Source organism: Syngnathus acus, chromosome 8 (assembly GCF_901709675.1).
Source record: "Syngnathus acus chromosome 8, fSynAcu1.2, whole genome shotgun sequence".
NCBI classification, from domain to species: Eukaryota; Metazoa; Chordata; class Actinopteri; order Syngnathiformes; family Syngnathidae; genus Syngnathus; species Syngnathus acus.
The window spans coordinates 1,367,964-1,386,935 of NC_051093.1; the positions used below are offsets into that span (position 1 = coordinate 1,367,964).

The 18,972-nt window shown below is 49.0% G+C and overlaps 1 protein-coding gene across 3 annotated transcripts; it reads right to left on the bottom strand.

Annotated features, from left to right (window-relative positions):
- Positions 1 to 12,677: 12,677 nt before the first annotated feature.
- On the bottom strand, positions 12,678 to 18,876 carry LOC119126097 (centriolar coiled-coil protein of 110 kDa-like). 3 transcript variants are annotated; one of them, XM_037257157.1, is made up of 14 exons: positions 18,274 to 18,876; positions 17,752 to 17,903; positions 17,479 to 17,583; positions 15,849 to 16,778; positions 15,642 to 15,763; positions 15,334 to 15,445; positions 15,154 to 15,263; positions 14,968 to 15,084; positions 14,358 to 14,459; positions 14,180 to 14,296; positions 13,584 to 13,657; positions 13,423 to 13,485; positions 13,244 to 13,300; positions 12,678 to 13,022 (listed from the first exon to the last, which is right to left on the bottom strand). In XM_037257157.1, the coding sequence occupies exons 2-14, from the start codon at positions 17,816 to 17,818 to the stop codon at positions 12,947 to 12,949; spliced, it is 2,052 nt and encodes a 683-aa protein (XP_037113052.1). In that variant the 5' UTR covers positions 17,819 to 17,903; positions 18,274 to 18,876; the 3' UTR covers positions 12,678 to 12,946. The 3 variants fall into 3 exon arrangements, with proteins under 3 accessions (XP_037113052.1, XP_037113051.1, XP_037113053.1); XM_037257156.1 differs by having other exon boundaries at positions 15,849 to 16,881; XM_037257158.1 differs by lacking the exons at positions 17,752 to 17,903; positions 18,274 to 18,876 and having other exon boundaries at positions 15,849 to 16,951.
- Positions 18,877 to 18,972: the final 96 nt, after the last annotated feature.

Consider the following 18,972-nt stretch of genomic DNA (forward strand, 5'->3'; position numbering starts at 1 on the left):
ACAGGTTGGTTGAGTTCAATCACAATTCTTGTTAAGAAAGCTCTGTTTTCAGGAAAGAACAATACAGCGCTGGGCCTTTCGTGCGACCATGCTCAAGAGCAGAAAGTCTCCATTCAGAAAAGGCAACGTTTAAGGTTCTTTGGTCACCTTATATTCAGTTGCACATGCCAGTGTGGGCCGAGTTTGATGGGTGATGAGTCAGGGGGTGTGGCAAGTTCGCAGGAGATTTTGATTCCATGGGAGTGGGTGCTGGTTCGGTGAGAGCTGGTTCCGTGGGGGTGGGAGCTGATTCTGGGCGATTCGGTGTGTGTGGGGGCTGTTGTCTCCATCCTGTCTTTCGGCCTTGGCGATCACCTTTGGCCGGGTTCTTGGTTGTTTTTCCTCCTGCCGCTCTTCCTCTGGCACCTCTACCGGTTTTATCTCCAAGTGTCCTTCCTGTAAACCATTCTTGCACATACATCCACTTCGCCCACTGTCGCACACCGCCTATTCATCATTCTTTCAATTTTGTCATTTTGTACGGAATTATGTGAGCTTTTGGCTGTGACATCATCAATTTATTAATGTTCCCTGACTATGCAAAGTTTGTACTCACCACTTACCATGTTTTTGTTTGTTTGTTCTTTTGATACTCCGTGTACTTGCTTACGTCATCATATTCTTAGTTTAATCATGCTTCCAACCATATCTTTTCTTTGTTAGGCAAAATATTTCCCTCTGTCCAGAACGTTCAGTAGTAATCGAAAACTGGCGTCTAGCATTAGTCAAAACATAAGATATAATCAAGTACTGAACATTTTTAGACGACTTTGGCTGTGTCCGTGATTTAGAAAATCATCAGGCATGCATTAAACAGTTCCTTAAAGGTCATTAAGCTATTCAGGCAATATATCAAAAAACATTTGTTATTTCAAAGTGCTCAGAAATATATATCATATCATAAAGTTATAAAAACCTTTGTCATTACCACCTATCAAATATGTCTAGTTATGTCTTCTTTATTGATTTGGTGTGTAGGTATAATTATATGCTTAAAACTTTTCTTTTATTGCTTTAATATGTGAATATACTTGTCTGCTTATGTACTTTATTCAGTGAGGTTTGAGCATATCTGTTTTTGTAGCTAGGCAGGACTTTTTGTATTTCGAACCCATTCCTTCAGGGTCTCAAACGGTAGAGTGCATTTTGTTCCCCATTTATGTTGACTGATAACACAAAATGTGCTTGTGTGAGAGGATCACCTGTGCTTGGCAGTGGAGTCTAATCTGCTTTTTCCTTCTCAGGTAGCAGCTCTTTGAAAAAAACAAAACCGATTGGTAAATATTCCAACTTTTTCACATATTATAAAGACTTTTATTCAGAGAAATATCGCATTATTAAATATTACGACAAACAAAATTTGGACTCTTGAATAGCTAAAATCGTATCTTTAAAATATTGTAAAAATAAGTAAATATACATTTTACAACTAATATCCCAACTCCAGTATCCCCACTTTTCAAAAAAGTATTCTTCAACTTGCGTTAGTTTTTTTCCTTTTATTTTTTATGTGAGAGACCATTCTTTTTTACCCTACTTATAGCTTTCAATGTAGAAAACCAAGGTTTTCAGAAAAAAAATTATTTCTTTTCAGTGCGGCCCAAATACGCTTCCTTGGTAAGTGGAGCCTCCCCCCCTGCTCCCCTGATGTTTTCCTCTCTATGGCCTCTGGCTTTTGAGGAAAGGCAGAGTTGGCCTTTGAAGCCGGCGACAGACAACTTTGTCCTGGGGGGCACTCATGAATGCGTCTCTTTGTCCACTTTCACGTCTTCACAACCTGTCCCTAAACGAAAGCACACCCCCACCCCGTTCACACAAACGACCCCGCTAATGATGCATTTAAGGTATTTGGCAGCCGTGAAGCAGCTTCGGGAAGGTGACCGGGTAGAAGGGGGCTCGTTTCGGGATGCGGGGTAGTCTCACGGTTATCGTTGCCGCCCAGCATTTGGTGTATTAGGGCAGTGGAGGTTGATGGAGGAGAAGGCCGATGGTGGCGGGCTCGGCACGGGGCTTCACTCGACTCGGTGAGTGGCAATCCGTCGCAAACATTGGTCCCACACACACGTTCATCGAGGCAGGTCATGATTGTCATGTTAAGCGGGCGTTTTACATCCACGTGAATGTAATCTGCTTGCTCCATCTGTCTTGCGACGTGAATGGACCAATCAAAGTCTTTTCAGCAAAGCGAGATAAAATCTTGCTAACAACAAATACGGCAGCTTTGATGCTCACTTTGATCAGAATTTGAAAGAAGAAGGAAAACGCAACAACACAGCCCGAAGCGCAACCAACCCTTAAACTACCCAAGCCTTTCAAGACTTGGCTTCGAGCACTGAACAGAACGGTGGCAACTGGCAAAACTTTTCAAACTATAAGGTTGGTCTAATTCAAGCCTTGCTTGACCTAACTTGTGGCAAAAAGGTGTCGCCTTTGGAGGCCTGACAGGTCATCCATCGACTGTTAAATGGAATGAACAAGAGCAAACTGCTGAGAGTAGATGTCTGAGGAAGTACACCATTTAGGTTCTCAAGTGTGTGTTGTCATTTCAAAGTCTGTGTGTGTGTGTGTGCGAGTGCGAGAGTGTTTTCAGGGGGAGTGCAGCAGGCAAAGCCCGTTTTCCTTTACACATCAAATAAATCACAAGTGTTACAATTAGAATCAAGTGTTTGGTTTGTGGGAAGAAAGCAGGAAAGCTTGCAATGTGTCACTGGGTGTGTGTGTGTGTGTGTGTGTGTGTGTGTGTGTGTGTGTGTGTGTGCGTGCGTGCGTGCGTGCGTGCGTGCGTGCGTGCGTGCGCGCGTGTGCGTGTGCGCGTGTGCGTGCACGTGCGCGCGTGCGTGCGTGTGTGTGTGTGTGCGCGTGTGCATGTGTGTGTGTGTGTGTGTGTGTGTGTGAGGTCGGGAGTAGCCATCCCCGGCCAACATTCATGGGTGGCAGGCAGTATTATTAACTGTGGCGGAAGCATTATCGCTGTTTTCTTTGATCCCCGCCACCGCCCACCAGAAGAGTAATGGCCTCCTTGCTCACATTGGTGATTTGCCATCAGGAGCTTGAGCATTGGCTGGATGGAAGACACCAAACGACCGACCGACTCAGGAAGCGAAGTCAGCACAGACCTGACACACCTGGATGCTTTGGAATGAAATAAGGGTGGCTCCACCTCTGTCGAAATCTTAATTTCAACCTTATTTCTACACTCTTCAAAGCACAGCTACGTTCTCTAAGCTGGCACCAATGAAAGCCAACTGTCTCATTTTGTTTTCTGCTTCGGGGCCAGATGTCATTTTCTGCTGCAAAGACGCCCTTTGGAAAGCAAGCGGCATGCACGTCATTGCTAATTGTCCTCCGATGAGGAGTTTGCCAGCTATCAATTTGCACGTCCAGTTCGCCAGTGCCCGGCGCTGTGCCAGCAAGTCTTTGTTTTGACGGTGGTCAAGGCATGTTTAACGTTTGAACGTCTCCACTAATTACAGTGCAGTCATTTCTCAACAAACTCCTACTCAATTCTCACAAGAACCAGCGCGACACATTTTTATGTCAAAATTGCAGTCACGGTTGTGAATTATGACAACAGCCGGACAGATTTTTATGGATATTTTGACGCTCACATAAATGTTCACCTCACTGTTTTAGTCACAATTGTCCACTCTCCGTTCCACTCGCTCTCTGTTGGCGTCAATGCGCTGAAATGACGACTGCTGGGGTTTGGGGGTGGCACTTGGTAAGGGATGCCTTGGGAGGTCGGGGGCCTTTTCTCACTTTGTGCTACAAGCAATGAGAAGGTCCTTTTGGTCATGTTTTCCTGCTGCAAGCGTCACTTTGCATAATTAGCGGGAGGGGTGTGACGAGCCCCGCTGGATTTTGGAAGTAGATCTGTTGGCCATGACAAACGCAATCTACTGTGCGTGGGTAGAGTGCCTACTTGTTTTCCACCGGTCCCCGATGAGTTCATCCCGTTCTTCAAGACCCCGTCGAGCCAATTCAGAGATTGAAACCCGCCTTCTTTGGGAGCGCAGCAAAAACTCGAGGCCCTCTTGGAAGTCAGCGGCAAGTTGGCAAAACCAGGTCCATTTCTACGAGGACGGCACGCAGTGAGCTCGCTGGCTGTGCCTCGGCCCCGCATCGGCGCCACAATTGACGCAATGGCTCGGCCTTGTTTCAACTTGGGAAAGTCAGGACACGACAGTGTCGATGAGTCGTCCGCCCGTCCGCCTCCGGGAGCATGTCAGCTAGTTGGCGGCAAGCACCGCTCGCCACGGAACGGAGACATGGAAGTCAACAATGCATAAATCAAACAAACGTTAGGTGACGTTTGGATGAGGTCTGAGCTGTACCCGCGATTGACTGGAAAGAGGGTGACCTGGGCCGACCATTTCCTTCATTTTAAGATGGCTGCACCTTCAACGTAGCACCACACCCGATTTGAGATTGCCTTTCACGTCCGGGCCCACACAATAGTGTCGAAGTCGTACATCGGGCCCGTAACAGGTGGCCAAATTAATGAGCTATTCAAGAATTGAAAGCATAGCGTGACAATGCAAAGCAAACCGTACTGTTGCCACTTTTTTTATCTTCCACATGGCCCGAGTAGACATGAGTGAAGATTGAGGACGCGGCTGCAAGAGGACGTCAGTCGGGCCTCGTGCATGTTGACGGACGTCCCAAGAAAGGAATCCCGTCAGGCAAACGAGAAGCCGCCGTCTTTCTGCCTGCGGCTGATCTGATTTCCTCTCCACTTGTTTCCTCGCAGTTGTCTACTCTTTGTCTCACTTAGCTGCCATTTGTCATCTCAGCCTCCTTCATCCTCACTTTCAAGTTATTCCCACCGCCTCATAGATCTGTCATTCTCTTGTCTTTCTCTTCCTGTGGCTCGTAAATAAAGTTGAGGAGAGGGGAGGCTGGTGTGAGACGACTGGAATGTTTCTTTGACTTTGCCCGCCCGTCCATCCCCTTGGCTTTTGGCTGCACTCCACCACATTCGTCTGACAAGGCCCTACTCCAAAACCAAGGAAATCTGTCACTTTGAAGCGGTCATTGTATCCCTTTTCATGGGTCCTACCAAATTAGAACAAACAAATGGGGACGCTAAGTTCTGTCAAGTAGTAGTTTCTCTCATGTGCGTTGCCCTAACATGGCGTCACTACTGGAAAGAAACTCGAAACTCGATCACAAGCGCCGTAAAATGCAGACACTCCGCTCCTGATGCTGCTGACGCTACTGACGCTGCTGACGCTGCCGACGCTGTTGACGCTCCCGAAGCTCCCGACGCTCTTGACGCTCCTGATGCTGCTGACGCTGCTGAAGCTGCTGATGCTGCTGATGCTGCTGACGCTTGGATTTCCATGTAACTTTACATACTGGCATCACGCCTCACAACATTTGGTGCAGGCACGGCAAGGAATCCTTCACAAGCCTTTATCTCATTGCCCTATCCACCCTCTATTTGCCCCCCGACCTGAATGTGCTGTAATGGTTATCTGTGGCCTGGCCCGGGGGAGTAAAGGCCTGTTATTCTTTCCTGGCCTATGTCTGGCATGTGTGGAGAATCGGGGAGAGATTTGGAGGCTGCGTGCAACGGCTGTAATTTCAGCCCCCGACCCATCTGGGCCGGCTGGTGGGAGCGAAGGCCAGTGTGCCATAAATGCTGGAATGGAGGAGATCAGGGATACCTTTTCATCATCCAGAGGTGCCGTTTCCACCGTCTGCACAACACGCTGGAGACAAATCTCGGATTCTGTCAGATCAGACGAGGGGGGCTGCTCCAAAAAGAGGCACAGGTGTGCGTGCGTGTAAGGCTCGGGGACTGAGTTTAACCCTTGGATGGCTGCCAGCATCAGGCAACCACACTGAGCCCACATGCCTGCAGAACCATGCATGGTGCTGGATTAGGATATTTGCAGTAAGATTACAAATCCATTTAGGGATTAAGATCTCATTTTCTTGTGGTGTGCATTTCATGTACTAGTATTCAGGCGCAGCTCCAATAAAAGGCAATGGCGCACAACATTGGGTTCAGATTTAGCTCCACTATTGGTGGCTGCTGTCCACGAGGCTGCCGATGGTATTTTTCATGAGAATTTGGGCCTGCAACGAGATTTGAGGGCTGATAGTTGGAGAGACTTTTGTGTCAAAAACTTTTGAGAGCATGTTTGGGATTTGCTGCGACATTCACACATACACACACACACTTGAACGCACACGCTCTGAACAGCAACAAGCTCCAAGATGTTTGATTTGGAATGGAAATCGAAAGCGGTTGAGAAATGTGGCCTGGACGCTTTGAAGCCAGCGCGAGAGGCAATCCTGTCTGCTCTGCCTGGAATGTGCTGTTGGCACATACGCCGCCTCCAAACCTCAAATGCTTTTTTGGGGGAGGGAGAGAGGTGATTGGTCTCTTTGTTTTGGTCATCAAGGTGACAAAAAAGCCGCAGCGGGCTCCCCGTAACAAGTTGCTAATGCTGCTCTCTTTACTTTTCCACTCTTAGAAAAAAGTATGGCAAAGCTGGGTTTTTACCGCCATGTTTTCCAGGGCTGCAGTGGAACATTCAAAAAACAAAAAGAGCAGCTGAAAGGTGCTTTGTGAAGGATATTCTTCTGGGAACTGCACTCTCTTAACCCTGCTTGCTTGCGTGCTTGATTTCCTAACAAGGAAATCAAGGATTATTAATCAGAGGGCTGTGTAACCAAACGGCGCTGGAAGAATCCTATTTGTGGTCGCAAAGCAATTTTTTCCCCCTAAATCCAATCCCAATGTTTTGAAAGCCCTTGCGGTTTCATGCACACGGCCGTGCAAGTACGCGTTCGAGGCACCGGCGTATACATTCGAGCGCTGCGAGATAGCAACAGGTAAGGTCCACGTGTTGCCCAAAGTCACCTCATCCTAAGCCGTGAATGGACCTTTGTGAGGCCCACCTTCGAGAGTTTGGAGGGATTATTTTGGGAGACCTTCAAGCATGCCGTCATCGGATAGTTGAGCGGGACAGTGGAAAGTGGAGAGATACGTACAGACACGCACATATATCTGTGTCCCTATCCTCCCTATTCTAGCCGCTAGCTGCTAGGCTAGTGCGCTGAGCGCACAGGGCTCCGACAGCTAATTTGACGAATAGCAAAGGGACAAAGAAGCAGCACAATAAGCGATTTCCCTTTGGGACCCTGCTGGAAATCATGACATGACGTGGGCCCCTCCGCTTTTTGTTTATCGTCCAGCCATGACGTTTTCGAGCCAGACGCATCAGCGGCGGCCGCGGGCTCCGGGGTCGGACAAGAGGCTTGCAAATATAGCTTACTTCAAAGACTGCCGTCAGTCAAAGACGGCATTCATGCATTTATTTTGGCAAGACCACCTGCCCCCCCACCTTCGCCTGGTCACCTTTACACCCCCCTTTTTCCTTCTTTCCCACCGGCTTGTTTAGATGAGCCGTTAAGGAGAGAAACAAGTGCAAGGCGCATTTAGCTTGGCTCCGTTCACTATTGACACAACGCTCACCTAAATATCTGCCCCGCGTAATTTTCCTCTCACCTAAATATGGATGCGGTGCATGTCAGCGAAAGAAGAGGGGAGAGAGAGAACAGAAAGGCTTTTGACAACCCCGGGCAGGTTGGGGCGCAGAATCGTCATCATCATCATCATTATCATCATCATCAAGGCACCAGAGGAAGGAAAGAAATGTTTGACCACAGGAGAGCCAGCTATTCCATTTTCAATTAACACGGTGAAGCATTTCATTTGGCCCCCCCAAACTTCCGTTGCCCCCTTTCACAAAGTAGGCCAACTTGAAGTGTCAAAGACCAATTTAGTTGTCTTTATTCACTGTCCGCTTCAGTTTCAGCTTTGTGTTGGATTCTTGTCCTGCACAAGCTTCACTTTGTGACAGTTATTGTTCAGCCAGTGGACAAGTGCCGCCAGGTGTGCACAACAAATGTGACCTCTTTTAACGAGCTGGGGGGCATAAGTCGGACCCGAGGGAGCCATTGGGTGGCGGCGCTGCCAGAGAATGGGGTGGGCCGGATTGTCGGTCTGGGTTCAGGTCGCTCTCCGGTGTGACGAATGAGACACCTGAGCTAAACTGTGACAGCAGCAATGCGGTGGGTCCCCCCCCCCCCCTCCAAAAATCATTCCAGCAGCCGCAGGATTGGGTTTCAGATTCTTTGGAGGGGGCGGTGAGCCGGGGGTTCCCTTGAACAACCAAACTCAGGCTAATAGCAGACTGAGTTGATGAGCACGTCTGTTCTCGTGATTGTTATCGCGTATGTGCCAAGATTGGAACCCTGTGTGAGTGAACGAGTATAATTTTGGACTGGATTGGGTGTTTTTAGGCCAGGAAAAAAGTTCTTTGGGCTAAAGGACAATTGGCTCAGACGGACAAGCCCTTCCCCCACTTGATCGGTTAACTCGAGTTCCCACTGCGCAGTAAAAAACTATTTGGTCGGTCGGCCTTTGCACCCCTTCCTGTCGCAGTTGCGTCTGGAGGCGCCGTCGTCCTCGCCGTTTAAGGTTGGTATGCAGAGAGCGGGTATGACACACACACATACACACACAAAATAGAAGTAGGAGAAACATGACGCTGCCCGGCAGACACCTAGGTGGTCTGCGGTGAGATGGAAGGGAGACACCGGAGTGGACGGGGAGGACACGGGTTATGTGGGAGGGACACTGTCAGCTTGTCTGTGTCAACAATAAGGGAATAATTGGCCTCTCAGAGAGAGCCTCGGGAGAGGTACCGAGAGGGGAGAGGAAGGGAGGGGCAGAGGGGAGGGGAGGCATGACACTGGCACCACATATAATTAGGCCAACAAGGGGGTCAAATAGGGAGGCAGGGAAGGGAGGTTCCCACCTCGTCATTCTCAAAAGGGGGAAGCGGCGGTGATGAGGTATCCGGCATGCCTCCCGGCCTCAGGAGGCCCAAGCAGAGCACAGATCTTTACGTGGCGGCAGTCGAGAGGAGAGCCACTAGTGGACATCAAATGAATGGAGGCGCTTCCAACAAAGTGCCACTGACTCGCCTCGCCAGCTAAATTTCCAGCCGGATAGGTTTCTGTGTCTGCGCTCGGGTTCTGGATAGCTTCACTGGTTGGACCCGCCTCTCGTGAGAACGTCCCCTCCTCCTCTTTTGACCTCTCGCTAATGTGCTAAACATTCCCAATCAATGGAGGAAACAGTGTGGCCCAGAATGCAAACGTGACCTGCCGGGGGCTTCAAACAAGCCTCTGATTCTGAGTTTTCGTTCACGCTGCACCTTGATATCGTCCCCTCATTCCCTAGCCAAACAAAGATGACTTACTACAAATAGAAAAACACACTCAGACTGTAGCATGCACACCCACCGGTTGTGTCTCAGAGGAACTTACGGCCCGGGGTCGCTCAATCCATACGATCGAAAACAGGCTGTCATCAACACGGGGCCCTCTGGGCGCGAGACAAGGCCGGGGTCCCTGAGGAGCCCCGCTCTGCTGTCAGCCCCCCTCCCGATTCAATGACTCCTCATTTGGCCTCTTTCATCCACTCCAATCTGCTTTCAATTGCTTTTTTGTAGCCTCTTGACCGCATTCTCTGTTATCTGGGCTCCTATCGGTTCACTTCCCTTCCCTGTCTTTCTTGAAGGTACAAAGTGTCTTCTTCTATCTCTCTGGTGGTGAGCGAGTCCTCTGTCAGTGAAATGAAGGATGGACGGTGCTGGAACAAAGAGGCCCACTCTTTGGCCCACTCGTTGGCCCACTCGTTGGCCCTTGCAGGCGGCGCAGCTCCAGCTTCAGCTCCAGCTCCAGCTAAGGCGGATGCGCACGGCGGAGGCAAACAAGGCACCATGATGCAAACCAGCTGCAGTGCGCTTCAAGTTGCTCCACTTCATCTCACGCCACGCCCCATTCCCTCCCGCCATCTTCGCTGTTCCTTGTCCGTCAGCATCCCGCAGCTCTTCCATTTGGCCCCTCTTTCTCACTCCATCTACATCATTCCTGTTTTTTGTTTTTTTTGCAAGCTGATAAGCGGACGTTTGCCGTTTGCCCTTTGTATAAAAACAGGATGCGATCCTCCCCTCGTCATCTTCTGCCATATCCTCGGCGGCCCGCGTAACCGCCGCAGTCTTTAGCTGGCGTCAATATTGGTTTGGAGATTATTTCTGGAGGCATAAAATCCCTTATGAGAGGGAGGGCTCGCATCAAAATATGAGGAAGAATGGGAGGAACTGTGGAGGAGACATGAATGAATATTTGCTCTTTGCTGGGTAAACAAAGGTGATTTCACACGGGCATGCAGCGGAATGGCTAAATTAGGAGCAAACCTCAGCTCAGCCCGGAATAGAACAACACTGCTTTTTTTCCCCCCTTCCGTCCGTCTGGAGGTAGAGCTTTAGAATTTTGTCGCCGAGAATGAAGCGGGGGGTCCCGATGCGCACTGTGTGGTCAGTAGAAGATGTGGGGTCTAAAGCGGTAATTCCACCATCTCTCAATTATTATTCCCAGAACCTGGCTCGGAGCCGGGGGGGCTTTTTGATTGCTTTGCTCCCAGATTAGTTACGTGTTTTTTATTTTATTCTTTTCCAGATACGTTACAGCAACGGGGATCTCGCGCATGTCTTTTTTTTCCGATCACGCAATGACCCACCTCGTCGCTCTTTTGTTTGTTTGTTTGTTTGTTTGTTTGTTTTTTTTGAACATGTCCTGTTTAGCTGCTTGGTCATGCAGACCAGAGTGAGTATCTGTATGCCTTTTGACTTCCTAGTCCTTTTGCACACACCCTGCGAGAGTGGAAAAGTCCAAATGGAGACGTTGGAAACTTACAACCGCTAGGATCCCATGCACAGGACACTTATCCACAGACTTTGTTTGTCACACATGTGGAGGTGGTGGAGTGGGGGCTTGGACAAGAGGGGCAGCTTGACCAATAAGTACCAATGTTGTATTGATGAGCCAATGGGAATGCACCAATAAAGTGGCCCAAAACATTTGTGGAATATGTTGGTGGTACAGCCACAGATCTATGTGCACATTCTTAGTTCATGTGTGTGCGCGTGTGGTAGTATGACTCCAGAGCAATGAAGACACCAGGACACATGGCACCAAAGTGCTGGGGAACACCCCCCACACTTGCGTGTGGCATGAAAGAAGATGCACAGAAAGGGTGGTCAACATGGGGGACACCCAGACAGACCAGTTTAGCTTGTTGCTGTGCTGGCACACAAGAATGCGCTGTTAAAAAAAAGTGATTTCCTGTCAATGAAAGCCAGCAGCAACAAATGAATGGAGGTCTTAAAGCATGAGACAAGAAGGAACTTGATCTAGATCCACGTCTCTATCCAAACTATGTGTTGGCACTCGGGATGAGAGGCGGGAAACCACTGATTGGCTTGTGTTGCATTGGGACGCCCTCTGCAGGACACAACCGCATTGCAACCCAATTTTTGAAGCACCCCCCCAACACACCCACGCACACACACGCACACACACACAGTTTGTGGTCTTGGCTTTTTTGTAGATGAAGTCCTTCGCCACAAAAAGCTCCGTCACTTTGTTGTAAAAGTCCTCCTTATTTTCCTTTAGTTTTGGCACTTTCTTTCATTTTGGCCTGCACCCCATGAAGCTCTGACGCCGTCACAGCAGCTCTGTCAACTTGCTTTTCACAACAGCTGTATTTCTCCAACACTCCCAAGACATACGTAGCTACAGCAGGGGCTCGTCGATTATCACTCATGTCATCAAATCTCCAAAACGCCTCCTTCACTTCACCTTTAGCTACATAGCACAAAATAATATGTGCTTTGTTTGTGACGTCCGTTGTTTCGTCTACCTCTACCTGGGGTAGCATTCATCACTTGTTGGCTCACGTACGCCCCCCTTCAGTGGGGCAGAGGACTATCTGCCTCAACTTGTGCCTTTTTACTGCGGTTTTATGGCCCATCAGCAAAACCAAGCATTTCACCTTTGCATTTGAACACGAAATATGCAATTGCAGCGATTTTGACGATAAAAATGTTCTAAATTAGTCATACATAAAGATTAGTGGACAAATATTAATATTCACTGTGTGTGTGTGTGTGCGTGTGTGTGAGTGAGTGTGTGCGCGTGTGCGTGCGTGCGTGTGTGTGCGTGTGACTTGACCACTTTTATTTCAGGTTGACTTTCCCTCACACATTCCCACGACTCCCTCATATGGGAGATGTCGAAAAGTGAAGTTGTGCCTGCATGTAAACAAATACATACGTTGCGATTCGGATTGAAGACCAAATGCACGCAACCATAACAGGCAAATCCGACGGAATTACAAAGGAAACAAAAAACATTCAAAGTCCTTCAAACATTCTTCTTCTTCTTAAAAGTCCAAATGGAGACGTTGGAAACTTACAACCGCAAGGATCCCATGCACAGGACACTTATCCACAGACTTTGTTTGTCACACATGTGGAGGTGGTGGAGTGCGGGCTTGGACAAGACGGGCAGCTTGACCAATAAGTACCAATGTTGTATTGATGAGCCAATGGGAATGCACCAATAAAGTGGCCCAAAACATTTGTGGAATATGTTGGTGGTACAGCCACAGATCTATGTGCACATATGGGTCGAAACAAGTTGTATTGGACTCAAAGTGCCGTCACCGTGACACGGAGGCATTTTGTCCGACAAGATTTCAGCAGATCATGCTCGCTTCAAATGATGTTTATTGCCAGCGCAAGTCGACTGTTACCTTCAAACCAAACAGAAAAGGCAGAAATTCACACAACATCAACGAAGACGCGCGAGCAAAGCTAGTGTTGACCTTTGCGCTACGGCTGGGAAAAAGGACCTTGGCCACGGAACAAATGAAAATTTCAAGTCAAGGTGGCAGGGAATTGCCACAACACGGTTGTCAAGGGCAACATCGGTGCCAAACCTGATGCTTGGTTGATCTATTTCAGAACGATGTCGCCTCTTAGCCGAGAGACTGCTGCTTCTTCAGGTTGTCCAGGCGCTGCACTCTCGCTTCGGGGGTCTTTGTGTACCAGCTCCTGATGAGAGCACCGTGGAGTGAGAATCAGAGCGCTAATATGAAGGGACGCTTCCCCCCCACCCCCTCTCACACAATCTGAGGCATTTGGTTCCGTCTGTGCCCCAATCCAATGAATTCCAAGTGCAAATGATGAAGTTGGCTAACGTGTTGTGACACTCGATACCCCACTCCACACATCCCACCCCAGTCCACTGCACAGCGAATGGGACATGAACTCACCCCTGGCGCTTGAGCTGACTCGGGACACCTTTTTGGACTTGACTGGGCTTTTGAACTCTAGCACAAGAAGAAATGAGCACAGGTGAAGAGCAGAAGCGGGAAGGACAAAAGACAAGAGTGAAAAGGCAGTGTCAAGCTCAAAGACTGAAGACCGATGCCTGTGTTGTGAGCGCACACACTTGCAGGACCCGACGGGAGTGGGACTCTTTGGCTTCTGCATCACCTTGGCGGTCTGGCCCTCCCTGAAAGAGAGCCCACACGGCAGTTCTCACCGTGACCAACATAGACAAAAAAAGATCCCATTTTTGTTTGGAAGTTGCCTTTTTCCTGCGTACGTCACCTTTTTTTCCGGTCCAGAGATCTTTGTGTGGTGGCAGACAGTGCAGCTCTCTCCCTTTCCTTCTTGGCTTTTTCCTTCACAATGGATACACAGACACTTCATCACATAGAGCCACAATTTATTTACTGAGTTTGTTATTTTCCCAACAACTTCAACAAGCTGTGCTGCTGTGAGAACATTCAAGCCTAAAGCAATTTGTGCTCGTATCTGATTCCTTATTGACGATTGAGGGTTTCTTAAAACAGTCTCTTTGGAGGACTGCGTTAGACGTCGGCGGCCAAATGTTTTGACTAACCATCAAGTGGAGCTTGCACGGATGTGTAACAACACATTAAGCTGGACCAGTGAGGAAAATTTCAGATGAGGAGCCACAAATCACCTTTGCTACTAGTTGAGTCTGACTAAATTTGAAAGAAATGCACAAATGCAAATCTTTGGGGCTTATGAACAGTGCCACCACCTGGCAAACACGTTTGCGTGAAGTGTTTCAAACAGACGCGTCAGCTCGGCCAAATGGTTTCGGGGTGTGGCCTCAGAGAAATGCTAACGGTGGTAGGTCAACAGCTCGCATCGAGCCGGTCTCTCCACTTTGTTACCGTGTCTCTTTGCTTCTTCTCAGCACAGAGCTCCCGGTCCTGCTGCAGCAGTGCCCATCGATCCGCCGGAGGCATTTCAAAGAAGATCTCATGGATGTCATAGAGGGCTGCACGTAACTAGGAAGAGCACAATTGGGCGGGTCACCACGCTGTCAACGAACGACGTCGTCATTTGTACCTGGGCTCGAACTCTGTCCTGCAGGGAGAGATCCTGAGCTGAGAAAGGGCTTCTCTTCTGTGGACCTGCAGTCTGAAAGGACCTTATGAAGTCCCGTGTGTCCTGTATGGAGACAAAAAAAAACATATTCCCATCCAACATTCACCCTTCGCTGATGACATTTTGCAATAAGAATACATTTGGAATTTTTTTCCCTCTGAACTCATTTCCACAAGACTTTGGGCAAAGGTAGAATTGTTGTGTGGATTTCTTTTTTTTTTTTTTTTTAACCAAGATGTGAAACTGGAGTGATCTTTCTTTTCTATCGCACTACGGAGGATTGTCTGGTTTTGTCAGCACTTGAATGGTAGTAACTGCTACGCTTCTGGCTCGGTACTTTCTTCAAAGTCGGTGAGCAGCATGAGAAGTTTCAAGGCAAACATGCACACGACAGTCGTGACACAAAGCTTGACCCCAACGTGGGCCATTCCAGTTCAGCTCCAAGCATGGAAGCCTACTTGTATGTCTCGTCACCGTGGGATGGAGGAAACGGAATTTCGGTTTCTTTGTGTGTCTTGACATATGAAGGGATTGACAATAAAGCTGACTTTGACTTTTGACTTTGACTTACCGTGACGGTTTGACACAGATGTTGGATCTTGTGCGTTTTGAGAAGTCTGCGCACGAGAAAGCCGCGGGCGACGGCGCCGATTCGAAACAACACTCTCCTCTGTACCGCTTCCAAAATCTGTGAAAGAAAGTGCACCGATCTGAAAATGGACGTGGTTGCATCAAACGGAGTCCCGGTGATGGTCACCTGACTTGGCCTCGCTTGAGGTTTGTGAGCTGACCACAAGGGCCCTCGTAGGTAGATGGGAGACTGCGGAGAGGGAAAGGTCTCATTTGAAGTCACGGGACTTGGGAAACCTGGACAGAGGGGAAGAAAAACGCAGGTTGGTCGCCATCCATGTTCAAAGGGGGCGTGCCGGCCTGGTACCTTGACAGCGACCCGGCGTAGCGGCGGTTGGGTTCACAGCTCCGTCATTGGCAGGGGTCTGGAGCTTAGCACGGGCCTGCTGGCTCAGTCTCCTTTCGGCCTCTTCAAACTCCTTTCACAGAAAATATTTGTTTACAGTTGGTCATTGCTTAACGTTTCAAGTTTGGGAAGGGTGGACGCCAAAGCAACGAGTTTGTGCATTGCCGACAAATCGGAGCTACATAGGAAAGGAAGCAAGCACATCATAAAGCAACAACTCGTACACTCCACATTTTGTTCTGCAAACCAGTTGTGGAAGGTGCGCGCACCCGCCGCAGGCACTGTTGCTCCTTCTCCTGTTGGGCCAAGAGCAGCGATATTTGTGAAGCGTGTTCCTCCTCCAGACGTCTTTGCATTTCCTCCAGAACCCGCGCTCGCCTCCGGGCCTCCTCTGTGCGCCAAAAGGCCAATGTTTTTGTGAGCTTTTCAAACGATTGTGGCGTCACTGTTGATAGAAGGAGCACACACGTACGTACCTGTGTTTGTGGCATGTGCGTCACCTGCCTGTCTGAGGAAAGCTGTCCCAGTTTTATCGCAGGGACCTCGAGGGTCATCAGGCTCCTCGCCGAGCTTAACTGCGAGGGAAACGCGAGGCATCGGCCGATGCGGAGAGAGATTCTCTCCCTGGAATGACTTGTTGGAGTTGTGCCAACTTGAGGGGCGCACGGTGACTCCCGCCATGAAGCGAGCTGTTCTTTCCTGACTGCGATCAATGTGGTCCAATCCAGCCGGGTCAGAGCGTAGCTGAGTGTCCACGGTTTGGCAGACCCAGCGCGACGTTGACGACAGGCCGATTGGGGCGGGCCCACAGGTTTCCCACATCGGACTGACGGCACAATGACAACCCGACCGATGACTACCCCGCGTGTTTCGGCGGTCCGCGTCGCCGCTTGATGCTGAGCTCCAGCGATCCGGGGACCATGAGGCTCCAGGTGGAACTTCGCGCCTCTCTGACAGAGCGGCGCCTTCTCCCGGCATTGCCGGAAAGACGACACGGATGCTCCCAGTGGAGAATGGGCGCAGTTTACGGGGGCCGAGGCCGGACTCTGGGCTCGGCCGCCAAAGGCACTGACCGGCCGGACCAGGCGGCGATGCGGGCTCTTGAGGCTTGGGATCAGACACATTTTGGTGGAGGGCAATCTCAGGAGGGCCAACGGGCCCGCGATCCAATTCAGTACCTCTGTTTGGACTAAACATTTCTCCTTCCGAGACAGGCTCGGGCGAAAGTGTTGGGACAACACCTTTTGACCCCTCCCTGCTCAGCTCCCTCTTCACGTGCTCTTGTGTTTGCTTGAGAAGGCTGTCCGTACTCATATCTTCCTCATCGCTCTTCTCCTCCTCTGCAAGGAGGCCGTTGAGCAGAGGGTCCGTTGGCCGACTGACAGTCTGAAGGTTAACTCTGGGCTCTAAGGGAAGGCCGGGCGAGTCGGTGATCAGCGTGTAACTGTTGAGTGCTGTTTCTTTGGGAATATGTGACTTTTCAGCCTCGCCGCTTGGCACTTGATGCCTCTGGTTTGGGATTCAAATTTGCAATGAACAACAGGACAAGCGGTAGGAAATACATATCTGGATGGATTCTCTGAAACATAGCCGATACACACGGAAAAGACAGTTGATGACCGTGTTGCAAGAAGCCGCTCCAGTGGCCAGAAAGCACAACAGCGCACACTGAACAAAAGCAGGCCCACTTTGGCACTCCGGTTCCGTCTCGTTGAAGGTGAACGTTCACCAAAAGTTTGTCTTTTGCAGCCCTATCTATCCATAACGTCTGTGTCAAACAATCGATGGCAGTGTAGTGTGATCGGAGAGAGGCTCCCTGTTTTGTACTTAAGGACCGATCCAAGTGACTGGACAAGCCTAGTTTTAGACGTATCATATCAGTGCCTTTGTGAGAGTCTGTTGGGGAAGGTCTGGGCTTAAACAACTCTGAGTTAATTCTGCAAATGGAAATCTGGGATGGCTATACTGTGCTTGTGCTATACAACCTGTCCACTCTACAAGAGCAAAACTAGACTTTGAAGGGTGGAGATTCTGGTTTTGGATGGGTGGCAAGTGCCTGGATGTCGCATATTCCAGGTGATTTTGGACTAGACACGTGCAACTCACCGCTTTGTCTGAAACTTGGGCCGAGGGCTTGCTCCTCTGCTGCCTTTCCAGCTGGACCGCCCCGCGTTTGAGGTGGCGCATATGTTGACGCTGCTCTGCATCTAACTGCAAAAAGGTCCAACATTTGACTAATTGATTGAGAATTCTGTTCAATTTGGTTAGATTGTTGATGGGGGCTTTTATTTGTCCAATTCATTTTGCTGCCTCATGTCAGACACACATGGGCATAATAGCCGTGAAGACCTCCCTGGCTAGTATATACTTCCTTCTTACCAGGGGGGACAAGGCAGCTTTCCCACAGAAGACGATGACAGATGAGTACGTGACCATCGGCTCGCATGTCGCTGCCTTGAATTTCCCCTCCTCCTGCAGCGCGGCCACACTTTGGAGGCAGAATTCCTCATAGCTTTCCATCCACGTTGTCGCTGTTGGATTGAATGAGCAATTTAATGCAAGCTTGTGACTTCAGGGCCACGCAGGGCAACAAAGAGAAGCTCTGTTCGCTTTCTGTTGTTTTCATCACACACCAAATTCCTGCCATTCCTACCCTGACTCAACACACATTCAGAAACAGTCTGCTGATTACTATCTGATTTGCTCTCCCATTTTAAAAATTATCACGACAGCGACCAAGGTCAGTCAAGCCAAAATCCGAGGTGATGTTCCGCTGACCCACATTTAAATCATCACATGAAAGGGTTAAATATGGTATTTAGAAGTGCATCTATTTGGGGATGCTGTAGTACAGACGTAGACATGACATGACACATCTGATCCAGCCATTTCATTCCATACCCACTCCACGACGAAACCACGACGTGTCTCCTCCTTTTCTCTCCTCCCTTGCTTTCAGCGACGATTCGCCTTCGGGTTGTGTTAAGTTAAAGCAACGCCAGTCATTAAAAACCAGGCGCGTGTTCTTGTAGTTCTGTCTTGCCCATCACCGCCGTCGACGTGCCCTTTTCCGGGCTACAACAGCGCCTCCTAGCAACGGGGTGAGGGCTGCGTTCCAATACATTTCATGCACTATCTGGTCGCCTCACGGCGCACAAACACTTCTCTCTCATTGCAATTTAGACCCTTTAGGAGCCAAATAAATCCCAAAATAATGCATTTAAAAGACACATTTTAGTCCAAATGGCGCATTCAAAAACCACAGGAGAACCAGAAAACAATCAAGGCAGTATTTCAGACAGAAATGGAACCGTGGTCTTTTTGTTACCTATCTACTATGGTGCTGAATGGGACTCTTGCAAGAGATGAGACATTTGTATGCTTAACAAAAACATCTTAGCAATAACAATAACTTAAATCTAAAAAAATATCTTTGACGATGATCAACATTATAACAACAATTCATTTCCTGAATTCCCCCCCGGGATTAATAGAGTATCTATCTATCTATCTATCTATCTATCTATCTATCTATCTATCTATCTATCTATCTATCTATCTATCTATCTATCTATCTATCTATCTATCTATCTATCTATC